General features: G+C 32.9%; 1 protein-coding gene across 1 annotated transcript; it reads left to right on the top strand.

Moving 5' to 3' along the window:
* Positions 1-2874: 2874 nt before the first annotated feature.
* On the top strand, positions 2875-10802 carry LOTGIDRAFT_235292 (hypothetical protein; the record flags this gene model as incomplete). The annotated part of the gene is made up of 9 exons (XM_009064418.1): positions 2875-2937; positions 3269-3404; positions 3674-3878; positions 4047-4132; positions 5348-6202; positions 6542-6666; positions 6966-7485; positions 7711-7780; positions 8357-10802. 9 exons carry the CDS (start codon positions 2875-2877, stop codon positions 9564-9566), a joined length of 3270 nt encoding a protein of 1089 aa, XP_009062666.1. The 3' UTR covers positions 9567-10802.
* Between the last annotated feature and the right edge of the window lie 7301 nt (positions 10803-18103).

Raw genomic sequence — 18103 nt, 5'->3', positions numbered from 1 at the left:
TGTAGTTTTTTATTCTCTTACTGTTGTTTTTTCCAATGGCACACTCTTCGGTCTTGAACTTATATCTTACCTATTATTGTTTAAGTAATGTCATTGGTTTAGTAATGATGTGGGTAAAATAAGTTTACCAACCGATTCAGCATTAATCATTTTTTAGCCAGTATGAATAACACTGGAATGGATTATAGTAACATGCCTGTCTATGTTATTTCTAGCATATTTGGGCCCCAGAGGCATTACGCAGAACTTTATGTACCCTTGTTCGTTTGACCAAACTGCTTGTGACTGCTGCTACAATATTACCATCATCCACAGTTTTAATCATATCAAGGGAGGTAACTTGTACATTTTAACGTTTAACAAATACGTCAAAATAGATAATAGACATTAACCATTCTGTAATTCTATTTGAAAGACATATAGAGGTATTGGAATTTTATTTATAACACATAGATAAATGGATGAATTAACTAATTCAGAAGTTAATAAACCCTACTCTTTAAGTGTCCAGAAACGTCGGGTATTTAGCGTTACAGTAACATTTTACATATTGTGTTGGTACCTTGTGAACTGAAATTGTTTTCAGGACCTTGAGGTATCTTAATTACCCTTTCTGTTGCTAACTACTTGTTAAGTGTTTACAAATCTATGAATACACAGAAACGTAATTGTTCAACACTTTCATGAGGTCTGTATTTTTCATTATTTATTAACTGCTGAAAATCAAAATCGCTGCAAATGAAGTGAATATTAACCATAAGACCTACATTTAACAGGTTGGGTAATAAGAAGCGTAGGTTTATAAATGGTATTATAACCGATTAAATTATGTATGTGTGATGCAATATAGCCTTATTAAATTAAAGATTATGTATCGCACAGTCGCAGCTCTATGCAAGCAAGTCTATGGTCGATAACCCATATTTCGTGGATTTTGTAATGATTTATTTTTAACTTTCTACAAAATTACGACACGTCGTATTAACACAGAAAGAGGTAACTGTCAAATTGTATAACACGTGCATTTGTTTATTTATTACTAGTCTCTAGTCTATTGGTGGAAATCAAAATCTTTTATTGGCTGCTATAATTAGAAATTACGTCTTTATACGAAACTGTCACTCTAAAACATTTTTTGACATTGAACTGAATAAACAAATATCATTTTTATTCAAAATATTGAAGAATCATATTCTTTGTGCTCGTCGTATTTTTTTTGCAAATAAACCGTTATTTTTAAAAATATTTCCAAATTAATATTATACGAAACTAATGCTGTCAGCTTTCAAAAAGGAAATAGGTCATGTTATCGTTTTATTTATTTCGAGAGAAGAAATAAGAATGTTAGCTAATTGATTCAAAAAGATCCTGGCAAACGGTAAAGTATCTTAAGCTTACAAATGCATTTGACTTGATTTGAAATATTAAGCTTGGATATTAAAATTTGACAAACTGTTATTATTATAAGAAGTTTAAACGGCGCAAAAAGTGTCACTTTCCTTGACTTCTCTGCACGACTGTGGCAGTCTGACAGCTCGGTCATTCGACCTGACTAGCCTATTATATGCCTAGTCCTTACCTTACTCGGTTTTGTTGACATTGCTTGTGTAGCATTTTTCAGTCCTTTTCAGGACACAATATTTGCCAAAGGCCTTTCAGCAATGTTTTTGTTTTAATTTTGGTACATGAATGTTATCAGTTGGTCAGTTGTTTATTTTACTGCAGGCATTATTAATAGATCTTAATCTAAAGTTATTTATTTGTTGTATTCTACTGTTGAGTCATAATCTATATTCTAAATAGGCAATAATTGTATAACATAGATATAAACATGTAACTTACTATGATATTGATCAGTATTATGTAAATCATTAAATACAGAAGTTCTGTTGGATGTAAGTGTTTGATTTTGTTATGAATTAATTAAGTCTTAAAATTGATTTATTCATTAGCTGGTATGCCTACAAATGTTTTATCAGTATTTTGTATACTTTGCGTTTCGGATAGTTAGTGTGTAATTTAATTATTGTGATGTAGTCTAAAAAGGTATTTAGTTGTTAGATTATTTTCTTTTTTTAACATCTAGCATTAGGTGATGGTATTCTAATGCTTTTTGCTCAAATTTGTGGAGAGGATAGATTGTGTTAGTAGTAGGCCTATACTAGTATTATCTGTGTAGGCCTATCTTACAAATAGAAATTTTGATTTATAAAGCTACGTTTTGTGGAATAGTATGGTAGGTCAGTATATTTAGGTTTGTGTGGGAAAGTTGTCCCTGAGTTTTCACAGTCATTCACTAGGACTAATTAAGTTAATTAAATGAGTAGATATTAATAGGGATTAATTTAATCTGTCTATATATAGCTGTATGGGTTATTTACTTCTTTTAGTACTTAGTACTATTCATCTGAATATTGGAAAGTAAATTTAAGATATGAACTTTTGTCAATTCAGTCATGTGTATATATATATATATATATATATAAATTTTGTATAAAAATGAAAGTAGAAACCTGGAATGTAATTTAGTTTGTTTGCAAAAAATGAACATTGCACGCTGCTATAGCTTACCAGTAGATTAATTGATTTAAATTGAATTTTCTTCAAGCTCTGTGATATACAAATTCACCTGAAAGTTGATCTGTGCAAATGATAGAAATAGAATTAAAATCAAACTTGATATGTTCTGATATATTCTCCCAATTGGGCATCAAAGGCAAAGCAAGTATTAATTGATAGTTTTTTTTTCTAAAGTGACCATGTTACTCATTTCAACTGTTCTGTTTTGTAACTGACTGTAAACACTATTTAACAAAGTTTAAAATCTTTTCTTCTATTATAAACTTACAGTATGTTTTGTATTATTAAGGAGAAATGAGTGATAAGTCAAGTGATACTGAAGATTGGACTTTTGTTGATAAAGATGGAGAGTTAGAGGTCAGTATGCCTGTATAGAACATTTTATTCACTCACATAGAGATGTATAGGTCCATTTCCCAATGTCTAATTAAAACACAGATCTAAATGTTAAACTTAACTTGGTTCTATGTGGACATAAATGCTCTTAAAATCCACACATTTACAGATTTAAATAGAACTTGGTAAGTGATACACAACACATAAACACAAAAACCCCATAAATTAGAAGAATAAGTACATTGACCCTGAAATATGTTGTATTCCCACATAAATATATCTTCTTAAAATAATTTTGATCAATAGAGAATATCATAAGCTTACTAAAATAAGTTCAACTTTGTTTTTGTAGTTAACTGATGAAGGTAGCAGTGCTAGTTCTATTGAAGTGGTCAATGTTGAGAATGATGTTGTAACATATCAGAATCGTAGATCTTTAGAAAGATCAATTTCTCCTACACTCCAAAATAGGTGTACTGTGGAGAAAGGTAGGAGAACAGGAATTTAGTATCATTATATTATTATAGCACTGATGTTTATATCAGAATACTGGTAGAAACCTAACATTTAAATATAATTATTTTTTACTTGACATTTGATATGAAGTAATGGAAGATAATTATATGGTTCCTCCAAAGGAAGCTATTGACTATTCTCTTATGTAAATTTTGGGATGGTGTTGGAAAGGAAATGGGCAATGTTAACATAATGACATTCTGTTTGCGCTATTTACATGGATTGGCTGTAATTATTTCAGAAAATGGAAAATGCTCTGAAGAATGTCAGGCAGCTGAAAGTAACCAGTGTTTTACCAGTCTTGAAAATCAGGAAGACATTGTAACTAAAGGTTCTTTAGACAGTAACAGTGATGCAGATATTGGTGATCATGAAAAAGTTGACTGCTCAAAACAGAAGTTGTCTCCCATGAACAGTTTTGCAGGTGATCAACCACAAATACAAAGGTGAGGAATATATAATCTTTCACTTGGTTTTGGTTAAAACCAAGGACACTTAATTCAAATTTTAATGATGCATAATTGGTCTGATACACAAAGAAAGATTAAGTAAAAGTAAAACTTATAGTCCTGTGAACTAATTCTGCTATTCTGAAACATGTGTTTATATTGTAGAGAGATGTCTGTATCTAGTGATACTAGCAATGTACCTAGTATACAGTCTATTCCATCTGATCTTTCTGATAATAGTAGTGATGCAGGTAATGAATACAAATTTTTATATTATGCCATATATGTTATCTGTGTTAATTTGTGTATCTTGACTTTGTGAAATTAGAGGCACATCTTAAATGAAGCAACTTTTTTATACGCCCACACGTAAGATGGGCGTATATTGTAATCACCCCATCGGTCCGTCCGTTGGTCCGTCCGTTCACATTTGGCTCGTGCTCACTCTACAGGCTACAGTTCTTTATGGATTCTTTTGATTTTTATTTTCTATGTCAATGTTGTTATGAAGATGATTCCTATTGATAATTTTTCACCGAAATATCGTGTCTGACTTGACGTTTTTCTCTATTAGCTATATTGTGCAACTCGTGCTCACTCTACAGGCTACAATTTTTATACGCCCACTCGAAAGATGGGCGTATATTGTAATCACCCTGTCAGTCCGTCGGTCCGTCCGTCCGTTCACATTTGGCTTGTGCTCACTCTACGGGCTACAATTCTATACGGATTCTTTTGATTTTTATTTTGTGTGTCAATATCATTATGAAGATGATCCCTATCGATTTTCGTGATGATCGGATAATTTTTCACCGAAATATCGTGTCTGACTTGACGTTTTACTCTATTAGCTATATTGTGCAACTCGTGCTCACTCTACAGGCTACGGTCCTTACGGATTCTTTTGATTTTTATTTTGTGTGCCAATGTTATTATGAAGATGATCCCTATTGATTTTCGTGATGATCGGATAATTTTTCACGGAAATATCCTGTCTGACTTGACGTTTACTCTATTAGCTATATTGTGCAATTCGTGCTCACTCTACAAGCTACACTTTTTTACAGATTCTTTTGATTTTCTGTGTCAATGTCATTATGAAGATGATCCCTATCGATTTTTGTGATGATCGGATAATTTTTCACCAAAATATCCTGTCTGACTTGAAATGTTACTCTATTAGCTATATTGTGCAACTTGTACTTATCTACAAGCTACAATTCTTTACATTCTTAGATTCTTTTGATTTTGTGTGTCAATGTCATTATGAAGATGGTAAATATAAAGCTATCTGTGGGCGTATGTTACCTTGCCTGGCAAGCTATATTTTTATCTTATTGCCACCACACCTGCCTGTTCATCCATCACCATATTGTGTTGTTGTTGTAAAAGCTCCAGTTTTGTGTATGGGTGCATGTATCTATCTGTAATAAGCAAATTCAGTTGTTCTTTTTGTTTCATTTCAGATTCTGATTACATTCGATTAGAATCAGAGAGTTTAGATGGTGATAATCTTCTTATGACATCTTCTTCAGTTAGTTCTAATTTTAACTTCATCAGTAGAGAAAACTCAGCCTCAACTGAGGATAGTGCTGGAGATAAAATAGCTGTGGCAAAAGGAAGCAATGAAGAACTTGAAGAAAGCAGCAACTTAAGCTCTGATAAAAGCATCCACCAAGAGCCTTCTAAAAGCATCAACCAGGAGCCTTATGAAAGCTTCAACCAGGAAGCTGATAAAGGCATCAACCATGAACCTGGTCTAAATGGCAACCAGGAATTTGAGGATGACAACCAGAACCCAGCAGTATCCAATAATCAGTTGCTGGAAGCTGACAACCAGAATCTTGCAGATATTGACGATAGGTTGTATAATGGAATTCAAAATTTGGTGGTTGACAACCAAGTGCTGGAAGCTGACAACCAGAATCCTGTAGAAATGGATGATGGGTTGGGTGTTGATGTCCAGCATCAGTTGGTTGACAATCAAGAGTTGGAAGATAACAATAACCTTGAAAATGAAGATTTATCTGATATGGAACATCATGATCAATCAGCAGAAGTGGAAGAAGATCAAGACAGGAACACTGATTCTGGTACTGAGGATGATAGAATTGAGAGTGATCAGAGTGATACTGGATCTATTCCACCTTTAGATGATGACATGTCTTTCGTTAATGACATTGGTGATTTACCATTAGTAGCTGGTGATGTACCACGCCAATATGTTCATAATCCTAACCGTGATTTAAACCTTATATTAGATGTAATTGCTATACTAATGTTTGCTGTTGTGCTTGGACTTGGTATTGGTCATGCAATTGGTATGTTACTATTCATCAGTTTTCAACCAAATTTTGGAAGAAAAACATTTTGGGTTCCGTTTCCTGTTTCAATAAACCTTTTGTTATGGATTATCTGTACCCATTTTTTTGGAATGAAAAATAAAGATGTATTATTTAAGGTCATAAGACTTTCTCACACCTGGTCTTGTCAAACATTTCCATAAATGTATCAAATGATCTAAGCTTGCAGTTACCATTAAGATGGACTTGCATCTTTTTCATACCTAGGTCACAAAGGTCTGATTATCATTTTACTTGAAACATTCAGATTTTTACCACGTTGTGTATCGTATGTTCTTATTTTATTTCTATTTTCAGCAACATTTGATGAAATAGAAGAATATGAAACACTACATTCTAATATTGTCAGTTTAAGATCTCAAGCCCTTACTTGCCAGAATCAAAAATGGAGTCAAAAGCTCACCATCAATGATTTAAGAGTAGTGAGTATTTTATGTGAAGTTTTAATCTTGAAATTGTCTAATATGAGTATGTATCACCAGTTCTTTCTGGTCCAGTCTGATACAGTTTTGGATCACTAGTTTGTGAAAAATTTGACATAGCTTAAGATACAAAAACTTATGCCAAATTTGTCTTTTGTAATGGTGAAAATTCTCTAAAACCAATGATTAAGAACGGAATAGGAATGTAATCCCATAAAGAGTGACATGTCTGAAGAACTATTAATGCCAGATTTTTAGAGGTATATTATACATTGTTATGTGATATTTTTTGTTTTCAGGATCAGCAGAGTTTAAACATGAAATATGAAGAAAGTAAAGCTGAACAGGAGAAATTAAGAATTAAAAATGCATTGCTAATAATGGAATTAGAGGCATTTAGGAAACTTGAGACCAGCGCTGATAGTGATAATGTCATAAGACTTAAACTTCAGAATGAAATTAACCAATTAAAAATTGAGAAAGAGGAACTAAAACAAATGATTGGTCGATTAAAATACACAACTCATCCAGCCAATAAGAATATAGGCAACACTGATAATGCAAAATTTAACAATGAACTTTGTGATAAATCTGCTAGTGACACAAAAGCAGCTTTGAAATATCATGGAAAAAGACTTTCTGATTATTCTTTAGATGACCTGCAAGAGATTCACAATTCTGAAAGCCTGGACAATTCTCTGTTAAAACAAGAAGTTGGTAGACTTCGCTATACCAGTCACCCAAGTAACCATGTAACTGAAATGGAATCTTCTGAGGACAAAGTTACTATAGAAACAGAGCATCAAAATATCACACAAGGTATAGTAATACTGTGTACATTGTGATATGGTCTTCTCATTTTGAAAGATGTTTGCACACATAATGCATGGAACAATTAAGAGGGAAGTAACTCTCATGTTCCTCAAAGTTCGAAAGAAGGAAAGGAGGGGGATTATTATCTGATGAAACAAATGGCTTGTGTCAATACATGTTAGTAGGAGGTAACTAATACCATATTAAATTGCCTGAATCTTATATTTTCAGATTTTAAATGCGAGAATGTGACTGCTCTGAAAGAAGAATTAGATCATGCTCAACGTTATGCAGAAATCTGGTACCAGAAGTACAATGATTTGAAAGAACAGAACCATCTTAATTCAACCCATTGCTTGAAATATATTATCTCAAATCTCAATTTTACTCAATTTTTTTCTAGTGTTAATACAACAATACTAAAAACATGGTTGGTTAGTTCTGCTGCTGTAGCTGAAGATGTCAAGAATGTGGTTGCGGAGATGATAAATGATTCAAAGACAGTTCTTCAAACGATTACTGATGAATTTCAGATGGATGATCTTGATTATGATACTGATGTTACTGATGATGTTACTGATGATGTTACAGATGTTACTGATGATGTTACAGATATCACTAATGATGTTACAGATTTTGCTCATGATTTTACAGAATTTGCTGATGTTATAGATCTTGGTGATGATGATATAGATGTTACAGATGATGACGATACAGACCAGGGTGTAGACATCAATGGGTCAAGAAATGAAGCTGACGAAGAAATTGATAGCGACTCATCAAATGATACAAATGAAAATACCAATAATCATGCCAAATGGTCTGATAACGTGAAGGACATCTTGAACAAGACTCGTCACAAAATGTCTAACGTCAGTCAACAGATTAAAGATACGTGGCTTCAAGTTAAAAATCTTTCTCATCAATTTTGGGCTCAGCACGAAGGAAAAGTCACCAAAACTCTAACCAAATTCACTAACAAAGTTGTCAATATTGGAAAGAGACTTCAAGATAAACTTCAACGAAAAGTTTCCAGATGGTATAAGAAAGATAAAGGAAAGCAGCAAAAAAATAAAGAGTCTTCAGAGGGAAAAGCAAGAAGAGACAAAGGCCATGATAGAAAAAGGATTAAGAAATCAAAAAGCAATGCAAAGCATCTTAAACATCAAGCAAAACAAGAACGAAAATTCCAGAAACGAGCTGTAATCAAGGAGAAAAAGAAGCAAAAATCAGAGAAAAAACTTAAAAAAACCATTAGTAAATTTCTATATAAAATGTCCAATAAAATGAACTATGATGTATTTAAAAAGTTAGATGAGAAAGCCAGACAATCAGTGTTGAATAGAATATACCATATTCAACATTTTGCAACTGAATTAGGCTTCTACTCAGATAAACATCAATCTAACAGCAACATTAACAACTATTTAGATTTACTGAACTGTCAAGATCAATGGTGGTCAAGTGTAGTTGTAAAAGATTTGCCAACAGACTCTCAAATTCTCCACTGTTCTCAGTTTCTACCAGATTGGCAGATGAAAAAGCTTTTGATAAGACGAAGAACAATGCTCATTGAAGGAAAGCTGGAAATGTCTAATGAAATGACAGTAAAGAAAATAGGCGAAATACAGAAGAAATTCGGTATTTATGACGGAAATGAAAAAGGGCACCAGGTTAAAGAAGGAACACATTCAGATGACACATATGTTCGATCCAGAAAAACAACAGATGATTCAGGTGTCTGGCAATTTCAAAGAGCACAAGATCGTGAAGAGGTACGTAAAAGAGAGTCTGGTCCAGATTGGTTGTTTGAGCGAGCAAATCGGCGTAAAGAATCAAGAGAAGAAGAAAGTGAACCTGATTGGTTGTTTGAAAGAGCCAAACACCGAAAGGATTTAAGATATAAAGAATGGGAAGAGCCAGAATGGACATTTAAGAGAGCTAAACATAGAGAAGAGGTCCGCGAAGAAAAACATCAACCAGATTGGATATTTGACAGAGCTCATGAACGTGAAAAAATCCGGGATCAAAGTTCAAGATCACCAAGACGCCAGCGTCATGTAGCTCACATGGTGGATTGTCTTTAAGGTTGACTGAAAGTGAGAAAACCGTAGAATGTGTCGGCCTTGTCAAATGTAGAACTATATCTCTGCCTTCACTTCAATAATATAGAGCTATTATTGTTCTCTTACTTCTCTAACCTTCAAGTACGTTTTAAAAAATACTCTTTGTAAACATCGGATTGTCTATATCACAAATACAACCGTTACGTATGCAGATATTCAGTGTCAAATTAAGTCTTTTATTCTTGATTATAGTTAAATGTGTCTTTAGGTGTCTTCGCTTCGGATCATAGTAGACTTGGCGGTAGGAAATTATTATGCATGCCTAGATGGCAACTTATAAGTAAACACCCTTTTATCATTGAAACCACCCTGACAATTCCTTAGATCTATACACTTCTACTGTGGTGACTCTCTGTGATTAATGGTATAAATAATAATACTTGACTTGACAGATGTATATTCGCTGTATATAGAAATTTGCTATTAGAAGACTTTCTTCATTGTAATTCTTAGAAATATGTTAAATTACTAACTATGTTTGATTTTGAGCAATTTGTTTAAGCTTTGGGTGAAATAATCCTCGATGTCGACACAAATTATTTATAAATGGGCATTTATTACTTTCAATTTTTCATCTTCCGTATCTATAAAGTTATTTTATTCCGCATTTCATGTTTGTCGGAACTTTCATAGTTTCTAATTGCATTATTCAAATATGTCGTCTGAAATTTGTGGTTTCTGTCATTCCCCTCACAATGGATCCGTTTATGTCACCACTGGGGCAAAAAGTACTTAGCGCTAGTGATATTTCCGGTAGGTAGCCAGAAACTTCAGTTGTTATCAGGTTTGAGAGTGGTACAAAGAGATGGTGTCGTCGAGACATATATGGAAGAGGAAGTCTCTTAAAACCCTTTAAACACAGAGTGAATGAGGAATAACTGTACACATATTTTTCAAAACAGTGTTCCTAATTTTGATACAACTTTTCTTCACGCCTTATTTATGACTTTTTCTTTATTATTGTTCATCGTTTAATAGGATGCTTTTTTAGGGACCAGGTGTAGGATGTTATATATCAAAGTCATTGAAGGATTTTTCAGTATTAATTTGTTTGGCTAGATTTAGTTTCACTTTTATTTTCATTTTTTTTATATAATATTATGGTTGTTGTGTTTTGAACATATTTATAATATAATGTGATAGTGATACTTAGTATAAAATATAAATTATAGTAATTAATTGTTTTTAAACTGTGAAGTTATTGCTTCTTTTGGGTTGAGATATTTCTCAGAAAGAGATCCTAACCACAGGAGATCATTTTCGAAGGTGTATTGGTCAGAACTAGTTCGGAAAAGCGAAGTTTGGTACAAAACCGAAAAGATAAACGTTTTGACTGGGATTTTGGCGCACCATAATCGACAGAAATGCGCTCTCCGGTCTTCTAGTTTAAAAAAAATATCTTTGGGAAGAGCCCCCAGACGCCAACTCATGGTTTCGCGGCGACGGGCTACGACCTTGAAAGAAAGTCAGACCACAGCACCAATTCACTCCTGGCGACAGGGCTGGCTATGTTTTGTGCTGCATATTTGTTTAGTGGCCCTCGCACCAGATGCCAATTGTTTTGACTGTTGCAATTTGGGTTGTACAGGATATATCTTAAGTAAGACTCGACATTGCATTGCTTTCGATCATAAGTATGCAAACATCCAAATCCTAACTAGTTGAGAAACTTGTATGCTAAGACGTCCTTAAAATGTTAAGATATAACATCACATTTAAATGAGTATACACGAGGGTTCATTGCCTGGTGCTGTCAGTTCCCCCTCGTCAACCTTGGCCTTCCACCTAATGATTCCATGAAACCCCACTCTGTCTTCAGCAGTTCACGACTGACATCCAATGTGTAATCAAAGAACCTAGGATTAACCCCAGCTGTGCTGTGGTAACATTACTTAACCGCAATGTTTCCAACCTAAAATTCCCAGCATTAACCCGTAGGATAATCGAAAACAAACGCTTGGTCTCCGATGCGCAACGAAGTGTTTTTTTTTTCATTTCATATGCGGAAACCATATCTTTGAACAAGCTTTAACCCTTTCCTGATCTAATCCTAATTGACTTGCAAAAATGTTCAACCATAAGTTAACCTGAGGGTTAACCCCAGCCTTAACCATAGGGTTAACCTTAAACTAATAGTAGCTCTCCGTGGTCTAGAGGTTTTAGCACTTCCTAGGCAATATTTGAGGTACCGGTTTCGAGTCCCAGTTTGAGGTCTTTTTAAAAATTATTTTTTTATCAAGTCAAACACTGTCTTTTCTATCATTTTTATACGCCCACATCTCTCTATGTGGACGTATATTGTCGGCACCCCTGTCCGTCCGTCGGTCCGTCGGTCCGTCCGTCCGTTCTTCCGTCGGTCGGTCCGTCCGTCTGTCAACATTTGCTTGTAAATGCTCTAAAAACTAGATTTTTTGATGGAATCAAATGAAACTCGGTATGTGTATACATATTCATAAAACGAAGATCAAGTTCGAATTTGAGCTATTTTCGACTGTTAGAAGCAGAGTTATTGCCCTTACCCCAAAATCTTGATTATGTTACTACTCTTTTAGTTTTCAACCGATTTTGATGAAACTTAAAATGGATGTTATTGGACCTTCTGAGTAAATTCAAGGTTTTTCAATATTTAGGCCTCTTACGTCAGTTTTGAGGAGTTGTCGCCCTTTAACCTCTATACAGTAAGTGCTTCTATCAACATCAATTGCTCGTAAACGCTCTAAAAACTAGATTTTTTGATGGAATCAAATGAAATTCGGTATGTGTATACATATTCATAAAACGAAGATCAAGTTCGAATTTGAGCTATTGTCGATCGTTAGAAGCAGAGTTATTGCCCTTGCCCCAAAATCTTCTGTTACAATTTCTTGTTGTGTATATATACACTCTCTTCCTTCTTATTTCTTACTTCTCATTTCTAACTTCTCGTTTTATTCATTCATGGAGAGATAGACAGAAAGTCACTATTATGTAAGCTCTTGTCAAAATTCAAGAAATTTTTTTTTAGTATTATTTAAAAAGGTAGATCAATTGATATATAATTTCGAAAAGTTATAACATTATCAATGAAATACATGTATTCGACCATAATTAAGTATTGCAAATTCACCTAGTCTTGTATTTTCAATTTGATGCGAAAGGCATTGTCAAAAGTTAAGATATGTGTCATTTCTTTCCTTTCATCTGTTCTCTACATATAGACTTTCTATTGTTAGCCATTAATACGAGATCACCTGCTTAGTTTTTGAAGGTTTGGAAAGTTTGTTGCTCGAATTAATAAAAAACTATTGACCAAAGAGAAACATGTCCCTTACCTCATCTGAAAGTTTTATTGGGTGTATTTTACCTTGGCAAGTTTTCTTATTCCAATAACAAACCATATTAGTACACAATTGAAACTACTTATCTGTTTATAATTTGTATAGGTGATAAATTGATAAAAATGTCTGTGTCAGAGACAATTGCCTCTCTGATCAATTATTCCATCGTCCATTCAATTGATAAATCTTCTAATATCAGTAGTGAATAAAATAGATCCGTCAATATGGTAATGTAGATGTCAGTAACAGAATATGACACTTTCTCTTGATATTAGCTTCAAATAACAATAACTAATGTATAAGCATGTCTGAGGGAAATTAAAGCGGCTTTCCCACGTGATGACAACATTATGTGTGACCAGCGGTAGAAATTCTTTTGATTAATTTGTTGTCACACCGTGGCATTAAATATCGATATATAGTTAGAGGTATTGTTTATCATCGACTTGATTGATATCCGATGCATGGTTTCTAAGGGACAGATTCGCCATCCGTTTGTCCAGATGTACCTAAGTATCATAAACGGTACCTTATTCAGCTAATCATTAATAATGTTCACCGATGAAATTAAGTCGCAAATCCACGTATGTCCAAAATTATCCACGTTTGAATGTTAAAATTACGACCCGTTATTTCTTGAGACTCTGCAATATATAGTAACGACAAATATGTATAGAAATAGAAAGTGAAATTCCTAGTTTGAGGTATTTTTGAAGGAATTATGTTTCTGCATTACTTCTGAAGACTATTTACATATCTTTAAGACCAAAATCAAGCCATGAAATTTATGAATCTTTAAACACTACGTTTCGTTTCAAGCTCAATGGAAGCAACAGTTTCTTGGAAGCCAGACAGTTTAACTAAGTCTAGTAGCACGATGTAGGCTGGTGTTGTTTTTTCGATGTTGATGGAACTGTTTCGGATTCAAAATATATTTTGTTCAAAATTCAAAATGACGAGATTGAAGATATTTGACTTGAGGTTCCCGAGTTAACTGCCTATGAGTTTGTATTATATGTATAGAGGATTTTAAAACACACGAAAATGCTACGTCATGTAGCGAGACGAGATAGAAAAATTGTCCAATATTGTGCTTTTATAATGAAGAAATTATTATCACTGAAGACCTAATTTCTCGAATTCGATCAAAAAATACAAAAATCATTAACAAACGTTATAATTATATACAGTATTTTTTATTCTAATCACGAAGTGTCTTATTCACCCACCGTTCAAACTTCCTTTTTCCTGACAGAGTCTAATTATTGGAAAATCTACTACTAAACCATTGCGACATCTATAAGAAACATAATATCATGCACAATTAATTCATACTACCAACATACTGGTCAAAGTTTGTAACATTTCGTTTTCGGGCTATTATTAAAAACCAAACTAAGGTGTGTCGCCTCTCCGGAAGGATTAACAAGTTGTCAAATAACTCGCATAATGACATCAATATGTTGGTTTCATTCTGTTATAATAAAATTATTTGTCTGTAAATTCCTGCTTTAAAGATGGGCTTCCTTATTTTTTATTGTCAAATTAAGCAAACTATTTGATTGATTGCTGTTTCTAATGAATTATCGTGTATTCTTAATCATATCATCATGTTCTTATCTTGACTACAGGCTGCTACTTTGATTAACCACCTCCTCCCCACCTCTCACCATGTCTTTTAAAGTTATTTTTTGTTTGTTTTTTATTTGTTTTTTACATTGGGGACTGCCTTTTAAAGTATAATTTCATTCTACTATTCTACCCCAAAGTAGTAGGGGTTTAAATTTTAGTTTATTAATGAGATGTTCTTTCTGCTTTGATCATCCTTCACAATTTATCAAGGGTTTCACCCTTCCATTATTCATTATTCAATTATGTAATTTCATATTCACATTGTGTAGTCCCATAGTGCCAAATAAAGTTTATATATTAGTGTTTTGTTATAAATAAGAATTTTAACCAATTATAAATGTCCATGTATGTACAGTCTGGATAAACAAAAAAAGAGTTTTTGACCTTTGTTGATCGGTCACTTATTGGAATTCTGCTGGTGATTCTCTTCTAATTTAGCTAATTATGAATTGATTATGGACATGTGAGACAAACTGGTATTTTTCCAAGTCATTAGAACACCTCTACTTTCTATTTATATAGCATTTTCATTTTCACAAATAAATAAATAAGGGAACCCATCTTTAAGCTATCTATTTAAAATATTGTAAAGGATAAGTTTTAAATGTAATGATTGTAGAAATGTTCAAGAGAGTTTAGGATGTCCTTTATCATTTATCGTCATTGTGTAAGAACTTTGCATAAAAAATCAATTCTGTTTTATAATAGAACTCATTTGATGCTGTACCTGATTTAAAACAAGACATTTTCTTTTGTCTTGAAACAAGAATAGATATAGACATAGTTTTATTGTGTATTCCTTGAAAGAAGGATTAACACTACAGATAAAGTGTGCAATACATGTACGTCCTCAATTCATGCCCTTTAGAAGTAATATAGGTAACAAGCAGTGTAAAGTGTAGTCAGAATAAAACATATTTACGTTGGAGGTGGTGCACATCCTTATTATTGAAGAAATAGAAAAAAGTTCAAGGTCCTTGTTAATAACATGAAAGGAGGTACTTTTCAAAGTATTTGATATGCTGGGGTTTATTATTTATGTTAAACACCCATTTACATTGCATTTGTTTTATAAAACTACGCACGACATCTTTGATTTTGTACAGATATAAGGTCCATAGAACTGACGCTATCATGTATCATGTATCGAGACACACAAAGGTTATTAACTCCGCCTAACTTAAAAAGCGACTATATAAATAGACTTCACAATTTCAAATAAGTCGAGGTCAGAAATTCCTATATTATACATTAATCTCAATATGGATCGTACAACCCTGATCAATCAACACACTTTTCAGTGTTAGACATGAGTGTCGGATACTAGCAGTTAAATACCAATAAGGGCTACATTGCATTTTGAATTTGCAGACGGCGAGATGACATGTTTTTGATTCTTGGAAATAAAATATAAGTAGAGATTTTGAGTTTCTTGTAGTTACGACAACCTCTTAAAAACGAATTCTGCTTACAATATAAAATAACATTGGTAGAATTATGATACATCGATTTATTTTAGCGCAGCTAGTAAAATTGTGAATGATTAGTTGAACTATTTGCTGATCTTCGGCAACAATTAATAAGTTGTAACATTGAGTGAAGTTATATTCTGAATAAATCAAAGGATGAAATAATTGCTTTTAACATTACATTGCTCAACTACTTTTTTGGATAAAACTGCAAAAACAACTTTATCGATAAATACTTCAAATGATTCAATAAATTAATCTAAATGATCCACATTTTCACATTTTAATGCGTCTGTGTTGATTTGTGGATGATTATTGTTGTTTTTCTACCTGTCGATGTTAAAGGGAAAGAATCGCCATGTTTGGGGGTGGATTTGGGTCTTATGAAGTACAAGAAATGTAGGTACATAGCATAATGCTTTCAGAAATGGCTCAAATATAGAAATAGAAAGCGAAATTTCTAGTTTGTCTTTTCTATAGTATGAGTCTCAAGAGGAGACGAGTCGTCTTTTGAACTTTCTAACGCGGATAATTTTGAATACACGTTGATTTGAAGGCTCCTATTTCGACGGTAAGCTTTAAACACTCTTACTAATTAGATTAGCTAAAGAAAATTACCGTTTCCGAGACTAAATACGATTGGTCAAACAGATGGCGAATATGTCTCTCTAAGCATGTTTATGTATTAGTGTATTAGTGGGAATTGCCCTTTAACTTAAATTTCAGAAAAATCTCTCAAAACGTTTTCGAGAAACCAATCTAGCTTTTTTTCAAGGAATTTGATATTTCGGCCGTATCAAAGTTAAGGCTTTGTTTACTTAGATTGTCTAATAATTTGATTATTGATTTTTTCCTCCCAAAATTGCGAAACTTCTAACTTTGTCTTAAATGTTGATTAACTGCAACTTCAAGCATGTGTAATCAAATCGACAAAAACACCAAATCAAATAATACGAGTTTCGTGAATAGCATCGACTTTATCTTGTCGTTTAACACTTATTGAACGTTTAAGTTATTAAATCAAAGTTTAAGAATAATATTGATATAAATTAATATCGATTCCACTCGACAAGTGGAAATTAAAGACGGAGTTATCTTTTCCTGTCATCAAAGTAACTGTAAAATCGTCTTGTTATTACTGTAAATGGTATTTCTAAAAGAAGAATTATTCTTACATTAGAAGTATAAATAAAAAAGTCGATAAACTGATGATAAATATTATTGGAATAAAACGGAAGATGATAATATAAAACGGACTTACTGAACCTTATATTATATTTTATATCATTTTATTATTTCAATTGCTTTGTTACAATCCATTGTAAAACTATTCTCCATTAAATCTGTCTTCTCGCGAAATTAATGTTTTTTTCGTTACAATGTAATTTATTGTTCTTATTTACTCGGTTATTAAATACATGCTTTTTTAAAAATTGTAATATAAACGTCAAATACGCATAATCCCCTCTTACAGGCGTTGGTCGTGTAATGTCTGTCAATTATGTGTTAGACGTTTGTGGTTCATGCAAATCAACTAAAATTAGCGTTTAATTCGGTCACTATCGCCATGGTGATGGCATCTCAGGTTGGACATTTGCGAAGAACCACAGACTGATAATAACAGTGTTCCCGTTACACATGAAAGGTGTGGAAATTTTTTTTTAAAACTAATATGTTCGCTGAACCCTTAGTTTTTAAAAACCAATCCTCGTGATCATACATAAAAATGATGTTTGTGTGCCACATACCACCACTGGTAATGTATCTTGAAAGATCGAAACCATGAAGGCTGACGACCCATTTCAAGTAAAAATCCAAATCAGTTTCCATAACATCGTTAATTTGAAATATTCAACCATAATGTGAAGTTATCTGTTAAAATATTAAACAGTCATTACTTCATATTGACACAAATCAATCATAATCACTCTACTATGAAAATAATGACCAATTAGCTGAAATTCTAACTAGACAAGAACTTTATAATGAAAGTTAATGGCTAATTGCAAATAGTTAAAAACAAAAATATTCAGTGGGATGGTAAACTGTTTGTTTATACTATAAAAATTCGTATAAAATT

This window comes from Lottia gigantea (assembly GCF_000327385.1).
Source record: "Lottia gigantea unplaced genomic scaffold LOTGIsca_62, whole genome shotgun sequence".
NCBI lineage: Eukaryota > Metazoa > Mollusca > Gastropoda > Lottiidae > Lottia > Lottia gigantea.
The sequence above is the reverse complement of the archived record's forward strand: the minus strand, read 5'-3'. Positions and strand labels throughout refer to the sequence as shown.